The sequence below is a fragment of the Peromyscus leucopus genome, chromosome 5 (assembly GCF_004664715.2).
Source record: "Peromyscus leucopus breed LL Stock chromosome 5, UCI_PerLeu_2.1, whole genome shotgun sequence".
NCBI lineage: Eukaryota > Metazoa > Chordata > Mammalia > Rodentia > Cricetidae > Peromyscus > Peromyscus leucopus.
The window spans coordinates 84,573,351-84,591,799 of NC_051067.1; the positions used below are offsets into that span (position 1 = coordinate 84,573,351).

Sequence of the window (18,449 nt, forward strand, 5' to 3'; positions counted from 1 at the left end):
GGGCTTCAGGTAAGTAGGTGTCCACTTAGAGTAGACGGTAGACACAAACCCCCAGTCTCTTTCCCATTTCCTTCTTTCTTTACTCTAATTCGACCCCTATTTTTTCATTTCTTTTTTATCTTAACTTTGATTGAGATTAGACATAACATAGTTTACTAATTTATTTTGCCACACCTTGCCCCAAGAGGATGGAATTCCTTGAGTGGGACAGATGTTTTTCTGCTTCATGGTTGTGTCCATCTCTGAAACTATAATCTGCCACATAGTAGCTGCTTCTTTAAAAAAAAAATGAATGCTTAAAGTCTGAAAGCTTTGAGATTCTTGAAATTCTATAGACATTCAAGGAGTACCCTAGGATTCCATGGAGGGACCAGAGAATAGGGCTGTAATTCAGCACAGCTAATGTCATTAGACTTTGATGGGGAGAACCTGGAGGTCACTACTAGAGTTTTCTGTATACAAGAAAGGGTGTGACATCTTCACCCTGCATAGCTTTATGACTCTCCTAGGATATTTGTGTTCCTCAACAATGGTTTCCATGACCCTTAGTTAGGCAACTTAGCCATCTGGCTGTGTGGCCTCTTTATAGGTCCTTTTAGTACAAGAATTGTAATGGAGGAGAAGATACAGATTGGGAGCAATGAACTAGCAGTCAGAAGAGTGTCAACCCTGTCTCTGGTCCTCTTGGCCTTGCTAACCCGTAAGTGAATTTTGCTGCTCTAGACCTCAACAGTACACACACATAACAAAGAACTGTGATTCCAAACACTCTTTCAATCACAACCTAACACTGTTAGACTCCAAACCTTAAAAGATCCTTACCTCTTTGGAGTCTCCTTGTAATTTGAACAGATTCTGTGGGGACAAAGAAAGAGGTTGTGGTTAGAAGTCTTCCTGGAGTAAAAGCGCATCTTTCGCCCTGTACTCCCAGTTTCTTCTCAGGCAGAGTAAGAGGACCCTACATGGCATCCTCTCAGTACAGGCACATGGAGGAGCAGGATGAGGGGAGCAGCAGTAGTAACTACCAAGTGCAAATACTTAGAGTCAGAGTTGCTGAAGCTCTAAGAGGATGTCCTCCCCATCCCTCCCTCTTGGTAACAACACCCCAAATTTTCTGTTGAGAAAATGTGGGGACAAGGTGACTTCAGTGACAGGATGATTTGACCCTGATGGGAAATTAAGCTGGATGGATGATGGATGCACAGGATGAGTCATGTACTCCTTCCTTCCTCTTTTGCTATTCTTACTTCACGAGTTCAGTATGTGAGCTGCATCACCATGCCTCAGAACACAGGGGATAGCTCAAAGATGGATGCCTGACACTGTTGATTAATCAGATTTTAAACCTAAACCGGTGTTAACCTGAAGGAGTAGACAGTTTCTAAGCATACAGGGTATGAGTGTTAATTGCCGTTGCGCTTAACCTATTCAGGAGGCCAACGTGCTTCAGAATAAATCCAGCAAAACAATGGGAAGCTGGCGTGTAGATTCTTATTATCTTCTGAGCACCTGGACCTAGCTATGTTCTTAGATTTGAGTCATTTGAAGATTGTTACAGCCCACTCCTTTTCCTGTTCAAGGCTGTTAACTTCAATGCTTTGCTTACAATAGAAAACCCTAACTCCTATAAGCTCACTGATACTCATTCCAGCCCACCAGGATTGACATGACTGCGATGTTACTTTAGATAAAAGGTATGACTTATTTTTGTGTTGTGGCTAGACTACCAAGTGCTCCCTATCAGCTTTGCACTGGGCAATGGTCCCCATCTAGCTACAGTATTTAGGTAAGTGTTTGAAACTTTGAGAAATGGGGCTAACTAGAAGAAAGCAGTCACTGTAGGTATAACAGTCACTTGGGGGTGGCATATCTCTGAAGCTTAGGCCTGCTCTGAAATGGCCTTCTTTCTCTGCCTCCTGTTTAACATGAGGTGAAGAACCACTTCCACCATACATTCACAGTGCTAGGATGTCCTATACAATTAAATAGATCCAAGAAACCCTGAACTAGAATCTCGGGAACTAGAAGATAAAGTAATAGTATTTCTCCCTTTGAAGTTGTGGTTTCACTTGTACTAACACAAAGGGAACTAACACATTGTGAAAAATGACCACTAGAGCTCCATCAGCCAGTTTTGTGTGTGTGTGTGTGTGTGTGTGTGTGTGTGAGAGAGAGAGAGAGAGAGAGAGAATGCTATGTGTGCAAGTGTAGACATGTGTCTGTGTTCATATGTGTGTGTATGTTTGTGTAAGTTTGTATGTGTCTGTGAATGAATGTGTAAATGTGTATCTATATGTGTGTTCGTGTGTGGTTGTAGATGTGCATGTGCATGTGTGTGTGCAAACTGGGGTCACTACCCAATTATATCAGTCAGCACTTCCACAAGAACTCAATGTAATGGGATCTTAAGTTTCTGGGATTTCCCCACAAACACCAATAATTTCTGTGCCACATGGACAATGACTGAAATGTTTTAGTTTTCTGTGCATGAAAAGCAGATGTGAAGTGAAGTGTTGGCATATGTCTTTAACACAAAAATATCTTGTCTCAAAAACAAGCAAGCAAGCAAACAACAAGTATAGAACTGAAGGAGAAAAGATGACTTTTGGATCACCTATGTAAGCCGGAACTAGAAATTTATTCCTAAGGCCATATTGAACTGAACCATGTGCACCCCGGCTTCTCGATTCAGTGGATTTTGAGAAGACTACTCTAGAGTGTCTCCGGTCTACAGGGAGGTCACATTCATGTCTCACAAAGCAGGTAGTTCTGGTGTGTCATCAGGCTTTTTCTATGTCCGTTTGTCCTAGGAGGTTCCCTGTGTAACAGACTATTATAACAATAATAATAATTGCCAGTGGTCATGTCAGAGGAGCTGCAGTCAGCAATGGAGCTTATGGAATTCAATTCACTGAATCGCAAAGCTAAACCCCAGAGAGGCAAAACCCCGGAAGGATTGTCCAGAATATCCCTTGTTTCCGCTGTGCTTCCTCCTGCTTGCTGCTGCTGTCTTCCTGCTGTACTTGGCCTGGTGTGATTACTGTGTGAAAGGAGCACACTGTATCTAATATAGTGTGATCGTTTCTTGGGAAAATCCTACTCCTCACTGGGCAATTTATTTTCAGATCATAGTGAAGATGATTTTTTAATATGAGCAATGATGCTTATTTGAATCAATGATTTCATTAGACTTCCTGAGTTAGCCTAAAAGATACAGTAATTAGTAAAGATGATTAGGGACATGATTTAGGTTATTCTGCCAATTGCTCCAATAAAGTTACAAAAAAGCAAATATAGGCTAAAAGTCACATTCCCCTTTGTTAGATATGAGATTTGCAGAAGATGAAAAATCAGAGCAAGGAAGTTTCATGCTTTGTAGACCCATGAATTCTCCCTGTGGGAAGCCAGGCTGGTGACTAAAGAGAACAATTATGTTCCTACACCCAAGGTTCGGCCTGAGTTCCTTAGTCATGTGAACACAGGTCCTGGTATGCACCTTGAGAAAACAATGTTGTGAAAGGAAATTAAATGACCCTACTGTATGGAAAGGAAAATAGATGATTAGCTGACCACTCGTTTAAAGTTTCTCTAGAGTAGAAACCAGAAATCAACTGCACTGAAACTGCAAACCTCCCCCTCCCGTACAAAGGAACTGGCTAAAATATGCCTAGCTTGCTAAAAACTTTATTAACCAGTTATAAGAGAATCATGGGGTGAAGGAAATGTTTGACTACTTGAGGGCCTCTAAGAAAAACAGGTAACTTGTGATCTTAATGTGATTTCTTCTTATGTAAAGATTTTAATTTGTTTTTGGAAAACATGTAACTTATGGTTGTGAGATAATCTTTTCATGCATAGAAATCTTTGTATTAGGAGGTATAAAGCAGATAAGAAAAAAAGAGATATATAAAAAACAAACATGTAAAAGGAAACATCCAAAAAAGAACAAGTAAAAGGATGAGATCAGGAAAAATGTAGAAAGGAAATGACTGGGAGAAGAAGAAAAATGGAAACACCAGGGTGAAAGAACAGGACAGGAAGAACAAGCAGCAGAGAGAAAAATAAAAGGGAGACTGAAGCTTTGGCTTTTAGCTAAAGTTCCTGCATGTGTCTGTGCATCTGTCCCACCAGTTTGTCTATCTGCATCTCCTCTTCAGTTTCTCTGACTTGCTGGCAACCTGCTGGGGGCTGGGCCCTCAGTGGCTAGTAATAACCTCACAAATACCACTCTCTCTGAGAAGCATCAACTGGCTGGCTATAATGGATGTACTTCCTCTCTGTGTTCCCACCACACAATACATTTACAAATAAACATATGGCTGGATTTCTCCTTATTATTTCTGCAAGCAAAGAAAATGATCGTATGACCTACTCTGATACTAATCTTCCTAGCAGTTGTCATGGAAGGCTGGATGGGTAAATAAATAGATAGATACAAGGATGGATGAAATTGTTTGATATGTTCACTATTGATTCAGATGGAAGCATGGAGAAAACTGTAAAAGCTAGCAGAGAAGTAATGGACAGACAATTGCTTTGGGAGGACTGGATAAAATATACATACATGTCAGTTGAATGACTCATAGATAATGACTCATTGCAAAAGACATATGAACAGTTATGCTGGTTGTAGATTGATGAAATTATTTCATTAAATTGAATATGTATATGTACATGTGAATGGATGGATGATGAATGAATAGACAGAGGCTTGACTATCCATAAAACATAATCTTGGGAAATTTAGGAAATTGGGTGAGTGCTATTCTACTTTGGATAGATTCTTAATCTTCCTAGATAAACTGTGAGATTTTCTGAAAACTTTTACTTAATAACTCCATTCTCAAAATTCAAGATACTAATAACTTTTGGAAATATGGTATGTTTAATTTATCAAAACATAACTGAAAGCAAGAATAGCAAAATATTAAATCTAGAAAGAACTGGGAGAATATTTTGAAAATTTTCACCAGATTGCTATTGGATTTTTTTCATCTAAAGTCTTATAATAATAAAAAAGAGAACTTTAAATTGCTATTTGGAATCAAATGGTTGACATTTCTCTCAAGAGGTGAAAAACTATACCAAGTAGTTTGGGGCTAAAAAGCAACTGAATAAATGAATCCTAGAAGCAAGCACCCGAATACAGACCATTGGGAAACACACCCACCATTTTCTGCATGACCTCCAAGAGCTCGTCCTCCGACTTCTGACGCAGGCAGTGAACAATGACAGCAGATGTGGTGGTTTTGCACCCAGCAATAACAGCAACTTTCTGTAAGAGATGTCAGGCAACCACAGATGTCAAGAGCAACATCAGTACCCACCACCAGTGTAGACAGTGGGTTCTATCCTCAGCCCCATCTCTAAAGACAGGAAAGTGTTCCTGAAAACACTCTAGACCAGCAGACCTGGGGTTTAAAGCCAAAAAGCTGCCTCTATTATTTGTAATGGGTGCCATGAATACATCTGAGCCTGTTACCTTAACTTTTAAAATAGTCACAGTGTTGGGGAAGCGTATTATCTTAAGAGAAGCCAGGTGCAGTAGATATAGGGCAAGGAATCCATGAATCTGTTCATTTCAGATCCATTTCCTCCATTTACTGGCCATTTGGTCCCTAGTTTCCAGCAGCTGTTATATAAGGACAACATACTTCAGAGGGCACCCTGTCTTCCTGCACCAGCTATGCAGAAATGCAGATCATCTGAATAACATGACCCACAAGAAGAAACTTCAGAGCCTGCAGAGTGTGGTTTACACAGAGCCCTGGAAGTGATTTCTGTCTAGCCATTCTCAGTTCAGAAATCTCCTGGGCACATAGCTGAACCCTACATCTAGAAAGACCCCTGAGGACTCCAGGGAAGAGTATGGCAATTTTCCAGGGTGGGACCTACCTCAGTGATTGTTCTGGTGTCTGTTAGAAACAAACCAGGAGTGAAGACCACACCACTCTCAGAAATGGCCCTGTGGAAGAGGTTCTTGGCCAAGGGAGACAACACCTGGCATGGGGAGAAGAGGAGAGTTTATGCTCACAGGAGGGTCCCAGTGACTCATTTGCCCTCTGAAGACTCCTCTGCCCTGGTCATTCTTGAAGACTCTGGTGTTCGTAGACATGAAAGCACCCCATCTGTCTATTCTATCTCTCGGACTTTTCTCAGGCCTGAGATTCCATAAAAGAAACTCAGTGGAGTAGAAGCAGAGTGCACAGTAAGAAACAGTAGAGGAAGTGTGTGGCAAGTGCCTATGGCAACAAGACAAGCTACTTGAAAGACATTTTGGCATTTGTTAGCCACAAATTCTGTTTGAGAAATTCTTTTATTCTGAATTTATCCAGAAAATTATCATGTAAGGAAAAAAAAAAGAACTGGGGATGCAGTTCAGTAGGAGAACTACCTATGGGTCAGGCTAACATGAAAGATGGAAGGAAGAGGGGGAAGATGGGGGAAGAAGGGGGATATAGCAGCACAATCATGGAAACACACAGATATCTACTTAATATTCTATTGTTTATAATGGAAACAATGGTAAATACATCAAGGCCCTAGCATTAATCAGTTCATGAGTTACCATGGAACTCTGCGCAATAATGAATGATTATGTCATATGTGTTTAATGTTTGGAGAGGTATATTTGTGCCATACTGCATTTTAAAGGATAGTTTCATTGTAAAAACAGCCTAAGACTGTAAGAGTCAGAGGATGCATGGAAGCATGATACATAAATGATAGATGAATAGAAAGATAGATAGACAATAGACATAACTTTGAGGAAACAACAAGAAATAGATATGGCAAGATATCTACAATGACCAGATAAGAGTCACAGGGCTATGGATGACATTTTTATCCTTAATATTCATCTGTAATTTTCCCTTCAAATTAAGTTTGTGTGTTTGTGTGTGTGTAATGAAATAGAGCAACTAAGTTGATATTCTACTCAACTCTGAGAGTTTCATATAGCTACCAGAACTTCTCTTTATAACTTCTCCTTAACTCCCATTATCCATATAAGCCAATTTTTTACAACTTACTTTGGCTATTTCCCACGTATACTGCCCATTCTTGCCGGTTTTGCTTTCATACATCCTTCCTCTCACTTCCTGTCCACAAAAGAACTCACCCCTCTGCCCCAGATTCTGCTGCTACCCTGGTAGTTACGGACAAACTAGGAGGCCACTTCAGAGAGGATCCTGCCTGCTGTCCACATTTGAGACCTCTAACATGTACATCTGCCTTGGATTCAAACATTTGCTTCTTCCTATTTGTAGTTTATAAACAACCTAATTTCCCAGCGGAAGCAAGGCCAGCCCCAGCCACTGCTGAGAAGCGGCTGGTAGTTGGTAGCAACTGAGAGAAGGGAGTCAGTGTTCCATAGGAGTGTGGCCCTGGTGGGTGAGCCCACTCTCCAGTGAAGGCCACACACCCAAGAGTAAATGAACAACATAAACTATACTTGATGAATTTAAAACAGAAAAAGGCACTAAGATAAATGGGGGAAGGAGGGTAGGTAGATATGGCAGAAGACCGGGAAAGACTGAATAGCATCAAAATGTGTTGTAGGAAATTCTCAAAGAGACTAGATGAGGCCAAGGCCTTCTGTGCGAAATGAGACTCAGCCTGTTTCTTGAATAAACATGCTTTAAATACTTGAAAAATATGGTTAATAAAGGGAAAAATAACTCAACTAAGTGAAGAGGCTGGTGTTGTCACTGATCCAAGCTAGAATTGGAGAGATCTATGACTCTGGGACACCAAGTTCAATTCCAAGCCTCCTGGGAACCAAATACAGTTAGTTTGGTTGTCAACGACTGACTACCAATATTGTGTAGTGAGTAAAATTGACAATGTTTTGAAAGCAACCAGCTGGTCTCTAGAAAGTCCCATTAGCAGTCACATTAGGAAGCCTGGACACAAGGCCTGGTACTGGGGACACTTACAAGAACAGAGACACTGAAACTTCCTGCTGACTCTCCAAAGATGGTCACAGAGTCTGGGTCCCCTCCAAAATTGGCAATGTTGTCCTGGACCCAGCGCAATGCAGCCACTTGGTCCAAATGACCCCAGTTTCCAGGGCTGTGTTCATCCCCTGTGCTGCAAGAGACAAAGAAAGTATCCATGGCATGGCAGGGATCTTAGCACCACAGATGTATTGGGGGTCATTTGCAGCTTTCCAGAACCCAGGTGAGCTCGGCATCTCTGACATAGGAATCTTCATCTGTGTGAGGCTCTCACTCATTATTCCAACAACTATGTACTAAGGGTCCAATATATATCTAAATCTGGTGTGAGGGCTATAGCACATCTCAAAACAAACAAACAAAAATATGGCAACATTTAGCTCATAGCACAAAGCACAAATGAACAGCTAAAATGATAATATAGTCAGCAATGGGGAAAAGAAAATCAGGTAAGGAAAGAAGTGCAGGTAGGTCTGGGATGTGCTTTAGACTCATAACCAGAGAAACTCTCTTTGAGTTGGTGGCATTTGATAGAGATCTACATAAAATGAGCACCAGGGCTTTGTAAACACCTAAAGAAGAATTTCAATGATTCCACCTAAAGATGAGCAGCAGGTGCAAAGGCCTTGGGGCTCGGGGAACAAAAATATGCATGCAGCTTCTGTGAGAGGAGGCAGAGCCATTGCTGGGAGCCTTGGCAAGGCTTCTATGTCATTGAAATTCATGTCCGTATTACGCAAAGGCATGACATGACCCAATCATTCATTGTTTTGTCAAGTAGTCTGGCCACAACATGCAGCAGCTATCATGTAAAAGTTGTAAGTTTGATTAAAATGTTGGTTATAACATTAACCCATCCCATAGAAACAGCTTTGAAAGCTGGGAAATGTAGACCCAAAACAGCAGGATTCTGAGCATATTTTAAAAATAGAGTTACAGGGATCTGTTGTCTGAGTGAAAAATGGTGTGAAAGAAGAAGAAGAAGAAGAAGAAGAAGAAGAAGAAGAAGAAGAAGAAGAAGAAGAAGAAGAAGAAGAAGAAGAAGAAGAAGAAGAAGAAGAAAGAAGAGGAGGAGGAGGAGGAGGAGGAGGAGGAGGAGGAGGAGGAGGAGGAGAAGAAGAAGAAAAGAAAAAGAAGAAGAAAAAGAAGAAGAAGAAGAAGAAGAAGAAGAAGAAGAAGAAGAAGAAGAAGAAGAAGAAGAAGAAGAAGAAGAAGAAGAAGAAGAAGGAGTCCAAGATGTTTGCAAGGCCTGTGTTGTGAGTAAATGAGTGCTCGGAGCAGTTGGCCGCTATGTAGGGTCCTGTGAGAAACAGAGGAGGATCTTTGTTGAAAGAATGGTCTGTAGTGGGTAGCCATTCCAGCTTTGATCTGGAAATTCTAAATCAAATTCTTTGATTCAGGAACTGTCACACCTACAAGGCAGGGCCAAGAGAGGACCCTGAAGACCGAGATCTGAATGTGTCAGCTCCTTTGATTCCTGGACCCTGGACGCTGGAGGTAGACCGAGCGGAGTTCTCCAGAGAACACCGCCTGACTGTGCTATACCTTTTCCAGACCCTGATACCTATCCCTTCACTTGTGAGTTACCCCACAAAATAAACCTCCCTTTTAACTACGTGGAGTGGCCTTCATAATTTCACCAATAATGGTCAGTGGATGTCAAGGGCTGAGTTTCTCCCTGTTAAGTGGGAGAAGTCTGTGCATGTCTACAGAAGACCAGGGGTAGGTGAAAGGACTGTGTAGGATTCCAAGGTGGATTGGGGATTACACACAGTGTGGAAGAGTTGTTGGAATTACTCAGGGGGTTTATAGAGAGGGAGAAGGAAACACACAGTGCCTGAGGACAGGGAGCAGAGGGCAGAGAAGGAGTAGACTGGGCAATAGAGAGGAGTGGGGCAAGGACAGGGCCGGGAAAGCATCTCAGTGCAGCTATCATAGTATTATGAGCTGCAGGAGGTTGGGGTGAGCACTGGCAAGGTCGAAGTTAGCTTCTGGGCCAACTTGGCTTCATGGCTAGCTGAAAGCCTGCCTGCAGAACCACTAACTGTGATCCCTCCATGAGCCCACCCATTCCCCACTTTCCTGTGAAGAGAGATCTAACATTCAAGTTCTGTGCTGTGGTGCTGAGTGCCGTCACAGAGGAATGCAGAGTGCTGATGAAACATAGGTGACCATTTCAAAGGCAGCAACATGAAGACTGGGCTTTTTGGAATAAATAGGGTTTCGTTTCATAGAGTAGGCATCTAGGAAGAGTTCCCAGAAGCAAGAAAAGTGTATGAATGTACACTTTGCTGAGGAATATAAAGGTAAATAGGGCCTGTAATGAAGGGACTGAACCCCCATCATGGAAAATTTTATTAAATGTCCCTGTGCAGAGTAACATTACTAAAACTGGTTACTAGCATCTTTGATTCTGCAGATTTGATGGTTTGAGTACAATCTTTTCTACAAGAAAAGGAGGTTTTGGTACCTAATGTGCCAGGTTTCTTCCGTGGTAGAATTTGTAGAGGGTGGGATCTTCCCCTGGGTACACTATATTTGTAAGGGTTCTGTGTGCTCAAGGGAATGTGCTATATCCTGAGAAAGTGAGTTGTTACCAAAAGAGCAAGACTCCCTTCCCATTTTCTGACTTTCTGCCTTACCATGCAATTGTCTCTTTATCCCACAGACTCAATTTTTATTCTCCACCACAATGCATTGTAGCCTAGGGCCCCTCAACATATCCAAGACTGATGAAATGATTCTGTCCTTGGCTTCCAGGCACACAAACACTGACCTAAATAATTCTGATTTCCTTGTCAGTGATAAATTTCAAATAGAACTGATCAATATAGAAGCCATTAAGCAGAGAGGAGTGTTCACAAATCCTACCTGAAGAATCCCCAGATGCCCAGGCGGTACTGAATGGTCACCACCACCACGTTTTCATGTGCAGAGAGGACCAGTCCATCATAGGTGGATGCCCCACCCACTATCAGTCCTCCTCCATGGATCCACACCATCACCTAGGTAGCAAGAAAAGAACCATACTTGTCATAGGAAATAGAATTGAGAAGGAGCTCAGATATTTGGCTTGATTTTCGTAGCCTGGCCCTGATTTAGGGCATCACCACTCAAAGTGCACCAGTGCCCAGCTAGGTTGCAAAAATAGTATTATACTTCTCCCTCAACAAACCTGGCTAGAAGCCAGGATGTCAACCCATTCAATATCCCTACCTTTCTCTTTAGACCTATGTGTCAAGTCCCCCCAGGGTTCCTCTAGCTGAGAGCATCATTATGGGAAAACAGAGGACAACAATATCATCTTTCCCTCAGCACAATGACATTTTAATACGTGGTCCATTTGGGCAATTGAGTCTTTTAGCTTCATCTCTATTAACTGTGATGTGCCTACTGCTCATCCCCAGGCCCCCTGTTGGTACCCTTTCCTGTCCCTTTAGTGCACTACCTTTCCACCAGAATCCTCCCCATCTTACTAAGCCCACTTTACATCTTCCCTGTCCATCATGTCTTCAGCCATATAACTATTAAGAGTGTCTACTCTACACCAGGTTCTTTTTATACAACTTGAGGCTGAGGAGAGATGCAATAACTGTTAATTTAAGGCTTCAGGATTTAAAGAGCTCACATTTCACAAGAACTGACCAGGAGAAAATAAAGCTGAAATCTTATACAACACTGCTAATAAACAGGAAAGAGAAAGCAAGGATAATCTGGGCACAGTAAATGATTATTTTCAATAATATAGAAAGGAAGATTGTCCCATTTGGTATATAGAAAAACTGAGGCACTTCTGCTGGGATCCCACAGCTAATGAAAGGTGGAAGTAGGACTTGAGCAGCCATGTGGCCCCAGCTCACAGCTGAGCTCCTAACCAATGCAGTTCATGGCCATTGTTCAGTGACCTGGGCCAGGAACCAGCCCTCCCACAGCTCCAACTAGCATCGGTGCTGTCTGGGTCCTCCACGAAGACTCAGGGACAGCTCAGCAGCCACTATGGACTGTTTACAATCATGTGAGGGAAAAAAAGAAGCTAGGAAAGGAAGCAGTTCCTGCTCTTTCAGCAAGTGGAAACAGACCCAGAATCTATGTGTCCAGAATCTAGGGACTGCGTACATAGCTGGACAGTCCCTTGCTTTCCAAGCTCCATGAGCTTCTGTTTCTCCTCCCCTTGGGCTCCTCACCACTTACATGGAGGGTCTGAGTCAAGCTCATCTTAAAGACTGAGCCAGCAGGGTGACCAGTGATGTGTTGAAGCTGTTATCTGAGGTGTCTGTGCAGACCAGACGACAAGATCCTGGAAGGCAAGGCTATGCATAATGATTCCTGTCCTTGCTTCTCCTGACCCTAAGTCTGGCTGTGAGGACACAGAGTCCAAAGTAGAAGGTAGATAAATGGGTGAGTGGGTGGGGGTGAGATTTGTTCTCAGCTCCTTGTGCAAGGCAAACATGTTTAGGGTCAAATACTGTTCTGGTGACTGTTGTTTCCTCCTTCGCTTCTGATTTCATCCAGGTGCTCCCAGGAGACTGGGTAGGTGCTCACACCCTATCTTATTCCACTTCAGGGATCATGTCTTTACAGAGCGCCTCTCCAAGACTGTGTGAGGTCTGTAACTGGCAGCCTGCCCTACCCCTGCCTCTTCATTTCAATGGGAAATGCTGACTCACTCAGCCATCAGCTCGAGCCAAAGGCAACAAGTGAGGGGGAGGAGAAGGAGCTATAATAAAATCATAGGTGGTTGGCAAAGGGCATGAAAAGTGCTTATGAGGTTGCCCCAGACTCCTCTTTCCACACTGCCATCATGGTAGTGAAAGTTGTCACAGGTAATGTGGAGACAAAGGCAGCACACATCTCCCTCACCAGCCCCTGCCCAGGAGCACAGGTGTGAAGATGGAAGACCCAAGCTCTTGTTCTCTTCTGTGTGCCTTTCCTTCCCTACCTGAGCCTCAGTTTCTCTATCTGTAGAGAAAGGCTTGGGCTGCTCATTTTTCTCTAAGATTCCTTCTGGTGCCAACATCATTGTACATTGTGTCTTAGCTGCTCTGAGAACAGATTCTAATTTAATAACTAACAGCAATCATTTTGAAAAACTTCTATAAGTGTAAGAGAATGTGAAAAACTTAAGCTGTACATTCCAGATGCACAGCAATTCCACCCAAATCGGGGTCTTTGGGAGAAATGAAGCAATGTATTTACTTTTACTGTGGTGAAAGGAAGTCCCTGCCTCAGTCCTGGCTTGTCTACCCAAGCATCTAGCTGCCTTCATCCCCTTCCAGTCACACTGAAGACCTGGATGCTGTAGCACAGGACCAGACAGGCAGTCCCCATGCTTACCGGCAGCCTGCTGCTTCTTGTCAAGTCAGCAGGAGTGTAAATGTTCAGGTAGAGACAGTCCTCAGAAAACTGGAGGTGGATTTTCTCCTTCCTGTTGGTTAGGAGGTCATTGACCCTCTGCCCTCTCACTGCATCCTGGGAGCACCTGGAGGAGAGAGTGGACACCTGAAATTCTAACATATAGAAGCTGGACCTGTCACCTGGGTCTCCACATGCACCAGGTTGTTTGAGCTTATAGATGGAGCTGCTTTCACAGGACTAGAATCTGGTGTAATAAGAGGGACTTTATGGGTAAATGGTGGAAACCCAGACACCCCTATCCCACTCAGCATCTCTCCCCTTCCTGGAGCCTTTGGAGAGATGTTCATCATCTGACCTACCTGGGATATGACAATCTCACCAGTGTCTTCTCAGTGCCTGCCCTTGGCTAGGCCTGGTGCAGTGGGCTGAGGTGAGCCTGATCTTTCATCAGGTGACCTTCTCCTAGTCCTTTTGAGACTTCTGTGAATCCAGGAACTACCATTAATAACTTCTTAGCGTGTTGCAAGTTACGGCTGACATCTTTGTGGGATGATCTCAATGGCCTGCATTCTAGTAGTTAGTCACTGATATGCTGACATTATTGGCCGAGTACTCTTCCTACTCTGTATACAAATCTTCTAGGTCCAAGTAAAGCCAATGCGATCACTCATGACCTCTGTCAGCCTCCTATGAAAGAATAACTGTTGACTTCTCTAATGAGAGATGATGAAGGACCAATGGAGAATTGAAATAGAATTGGTGGGAATTACTGAGTCATCCTGGAGTCCCAGATGATGGTTTTAATTTTCTTCATACACTAACTCATTTAAGCTTTAGATTTAGCACCGCTTATGCCCAGTTCTCTTTATACCATCAGTTTAGAGAGAGTGATGAACAGAGTGCTCTAGAAAGGAATGAAAGGTCTATAACATTTCTAAAGTACTCTTGAGGATTCCAGAAGGCTATTGGACCAGTGGATGATTCCCTTCTGCATCACTCTAAGACAGATGCTCTCACTGAACAAGACCCAGGCCCACCCCAGTGGCTTACATAGGAGGGTAGGAGGTGGCATTCTTCACAAAGCTCCAGGGCTCTGCAGGTTGTGGAGGAGCAAACCTCAGGGATCCAAGAGGAGGCTTGGCAAAGGGGACTCCCAGGAAGACGGCCACAGGCTGTGTGAATCCTTCTAAGCTGACATACTTCCCCAGGACTTTGCCATGAACAGTGTTCACCACGGGTGGTGAGGACGGGTGCCCTGCGGAACAGGAGAAGAAAAAGAACACATCAGAGTGACAAGATCAGATCTGGATTCTATGTGGGTTTTCCCGTTTTCTAAGCATGTGACCTTGAATAAGTTACCCAAATACTTCTTGGTCTCATTTGTTTTGGACTTGAGATAAAGATGAGGAACATTTATCTCAGAGGCTTGACTCAAACTCAAACTGGAGTATGAGGTAGAAAAGCATCCAGCCAAAGTGATGTGAAAAAAGAACTGCTAGGACAAACAGAACCTTTGGTTTCCCTCTGAGAAACCTGTATCCATTAGGACCCTGGTGCTGAGCTTCATGCTGGAACAAAGGAAGATCAAGTGGCCCCTGTCTCAGGATAGTGGCCTTATTGGAAAACAGACATGCTTGACCTGATGCTGAGGTAAGAAATGTGTCCCGAGAGAAGGACGAGGGAGGTAGGTGCCAGAGAAGTTGGAAGAAATGAGGTCTTCTGAATGGTGACTTTGTGAGGTTCTGAGACATTCAGCTGGAGGAGGGATGACTAAGAATGGTGGAGATTTAGAGTGACTAAGCAGCCTGCATAAGTAAGAGATCCAGAAAGTATAGTGTAGATCCTGGCTGGTAAGGATGAATGGCTTATTGATGCCTAGGTGGAGTCCACAGGGAGAAGATAATCCTGAGAGTCTGTGCGTCAGGGAGGGCACTGAACACCTACCTGGCTAGATGACTAGATTCACATGGTGGGCAAATAAGTAACAGAAACATTTCTGTCACCGAGAACACTCTGGTCTGTCTGTGTAGGATCCCCCAAGGGGAAGAGAAGCTGGGTCAATACCCTTTCTGACCCTTTGGCTCCAGTCTTGAACAGCTAAGAAGTCTTTCTCATCTCCCTGAAGCTTCCTCATCTGTCCTTGTACCCTCTGTGGGACCAGGGGACCCCCTGGCACCAGAAAGACATTGACACATTTCATCGCCACCAATTCTGGTGTCTCCTAGTTTGGTTAATAGCCTGCTTGTCAGAGCATCACTCTTAACACCTAATTTCTATCTTCTGGTCCTAACTCTTCCCCTTTAGCTGCAGAGAGGATGTCAATTTCTCTCTCAACATTTTTTTTTTGAGAGAGAGAAAGAACATAAAGTTGCTTGGGTAGGGAGATAGGGAAGAGTTGAGAGGAGCTTTGAAAGGTTAAAAAATCATCAATATTGTATAAATTTTTATATTATAATAATAAAGTGTGGTCAGAAAAGAAAATTCTAGATTTTTTTTTATAAAATAGCCTTGGCATCAGAAAGTCTTGGCATCATGTCTCAGAGATACTATCAAGCCTATTACAAGATAGTATCTATGAGACATGATATCAATAACTAGCTCTATAATATGGACATCTGGTTGTTTTTATTTCTGCTGCTAATTACTATAAATAAAAGCAAGTGAAATTCTGGGGGACACACAACTTACAATGTTTTGACATAAGGACATTTGATTAATGATGTGTGTTTTACTTAAAGATCATTAAATTATCAGAGTGTAACCTCATCCTGAGTCTAAGATGAGATTTATAGAGAACAGCCACTAACACTGGACATTCTCTTGGGAAATCTTGGTTACAAGCTTTTGGCCACTCCTGGTGCCTTTAGAAGTCAATCCCATGCTTGTCTCTTTTTGTCTTTGCTGTTAAAAATTATTTTGTTTAACTTTTTATTTTTACTATACCACTGAAACAGACTTCCTAGAAAACTTGGATATGAGGTGATCCATAGAGGGCAACATGGCATGTTGATTTTTTTTTCCTTCATGAATGTCAAGAGTTATTTACTGTGCTCAGGCCCCATTTATAATCGGGAAGAAACTGCTATGAAGAGATCGGGCGATGAGCATGAGGAAGGAGGATGTGCTCCCTGCCCTGATATGGGGCTAAGGGAAGAAAAAGGCTAAAGGTGAGGAAGCAACACCAGCTCCCTGTGGGATGGGTGCAATGGGAAGGCAGTGAGATATCCTGGTAAATGAACTGGGGCTCTTGGGTACACTCATGATCCCAATATTTGGGAGGCTGGGGCAGAGGGATCACCTTAAGTTCTAAGCCAGTGTGGGCTACGTTGCTGTGGGATGTTGTTCTGTATTCTGTGAATATGTGTAGCTTTGATTGGTTGATAAATAAAATGCTAATTGGCCAGTAGCCAGGCAGGAAGTATAGGTGGGATAAGCAGACAAGGAGAAAGCTAGGAAGAGGAAGGCTGAGTCAGGAGTCGCCAGCCAGATACAGAAGAGGCAAGATGACAAGGCAGAACTGAGAAAAGGTACCAAGCCACGTGGCTAAACATAAACAAAAAGTATGGATTAATTTAAGTATAAGAGCTAGTCAGTAATAAGCCTGAGCTAATGATCATATAGTTCGTAATTAATATAAGCCTCTGTGTGTTTACTTGAGGGATGCGAGTGGGAGAGATTTGCCCCAACCACTGGCCAGCCAGGACACAGGAAACCTTCTGGCTACACTACACAGCAAGTTAAAGAATAGCCTGAACTGCATAGTGAGACAGAGATAAACAAGAATAGCACTACATGTGATCATCTCAGTATCAAAAGGTCAGAAAAGGCACACGCTGTTCTAGCCACTTGAACTGAAAGTATGCAGCATGTGTGTATGTGACTCCACTGTAGGAATACAAAGCAAGAGAAAGAGCCAAGATTACAAACAGACACAGCTGTAGCTGAATAAGAACACCCGCCAGGGTGGTGGTGGGAGACGGGCATGAACCACAGAAGCCTGAGGAGAAGTTGAAAGAGGGGTTGTCCAGATTTGATAGCATGGACTACTGTCCATCTGTCCACCTGCCCTCATTACCCAGAACCTGGTACCAGACAGCCAAGATGAGCACTGTTCTCTAGCATCCCTTGAAAATCTAACAAAAGAGGCATTTGCTGCAGGGTCCCCAGCCTTGGGCCTCCTCACTGTTCTGGCACTTCCTGTGCTCCCTCCCCTGAGTACTATGTTGCTCCTCTTGGGAACAATGAATAACAAAGTGTTTTTTTCAATGGCTATTGGGTCCTGCTGTGCTATCTTGACCATACCTCATATTTTCTATTAATACAGTCTATACTTAAGAATTAGTAGAAATATGCATGGAGGGCCCCCCACATGTAGAGGCTGAAGGGGCCCCACTTCTAAGGACTTTAGAAGTGAAACCACTTAATCCTCTCTATGGTCCAGTGAAGTAAGGAAACCTATTCCACCTGATTGGAGATGTGCTGATCCCCCACTTGTGTCGGAGTTGGCTCCTTGCACTTCTGGACCTAAAGTGTGCTGCTGGGTCTCAGGGTTTCTATCCTCTCCTGATCTCAGTGTGTCCTGTACCAACCATGGTCTGGGCCACTTCAAGGCAAGCCCAAGTTGGGAAAGTGAATTCCCCTGCAGAATTAAATCTGTCTTGTTTTTGTTCTATGCACAACTCTGCAAGGATCTGTAAATGTGTCCCCACAAGTTTGTATTTCAAAAGTACTCACCCCAAACCACCCAGGTTGCTAGCGACACCAAGAACAGAGCATGGAGACACATCATGCAGGGACAGGCTCCCAGTTCAATGGAGTTTCTGACTCTGACCTTCAAGGAAGGGGAGTGAATGGTCCTGCCCACATGCTGGGAATCTGCCAGTGAATCTGGCAAAGACCAGTTACACAATGCAGAACAGAAAACCTCTCCCTCTTCCAAAGGGCTCTCAGGGCTTTCCATGGGATCACCAGCCAAGTCTCTTCCAAAGTTTACCTTGCTTTATCTGAACACTCACCCACCCAGCATTCACCCTCTTTTATCTAAACAATCAGTGCCGAAATCTTGGATTACAGACAGCTGAAAATGCAACCCACAGCTTCTTACATAGGCTTCTCTCAGTCTCTCCCCATAACACT

General features: G+C 43.2%; 1 protein-coding gene across 2 annotated transcripts in view; it reads right to left on the bottom strand.

Annotated features, from left to right (window-relative positions):
- The window catches only part of LOC114694524 (liver carboxylesterase 1F-like), a 32,131-nt gene extending 13,976 nt beyond the window's left edge, over positions 1-18,155 (bottom strand). For both annotated transcript variants that reach the window (XM_037206087.1, XM_028871494.2), the window contains exons 1-8: positions 18,048-18,155; positions 14,364-14,568; positions 13,293-13,437; positions 10,830-10,963; positions 7,938-8,091; positions 5,896-6,000; positions 5,171-5,275; positions 823-855 (exon numbers count right to left, since the gene is read on the bottom strand). In XM_037206087.1, the coding sequence (XP_037061982.1) occupies positions 823-855; positions 5,171-5,275; positions 5,896-6,000; positions 7,938-8,091; positions 10,830-10,963; positions 13,293-13,437; positions 14,364-14,568; positions 18,048-18,102 (936 nt within the window). In that variant the 5' untranslated portion in view covers positions 18,103-18,155. The remainder of the gene's footprint in view (positions 1-822; positions 856-5,170; positions 5,276-5,895; positions 6,001-7,937; positions 8,092-10,829; positions 10,964-13,292; positions 13,438-14,363; positions 14,569-18,047) is intronic.
- Between the last annotated feature and the right edge of the window lie 294 nt (positions 18,156-18,449).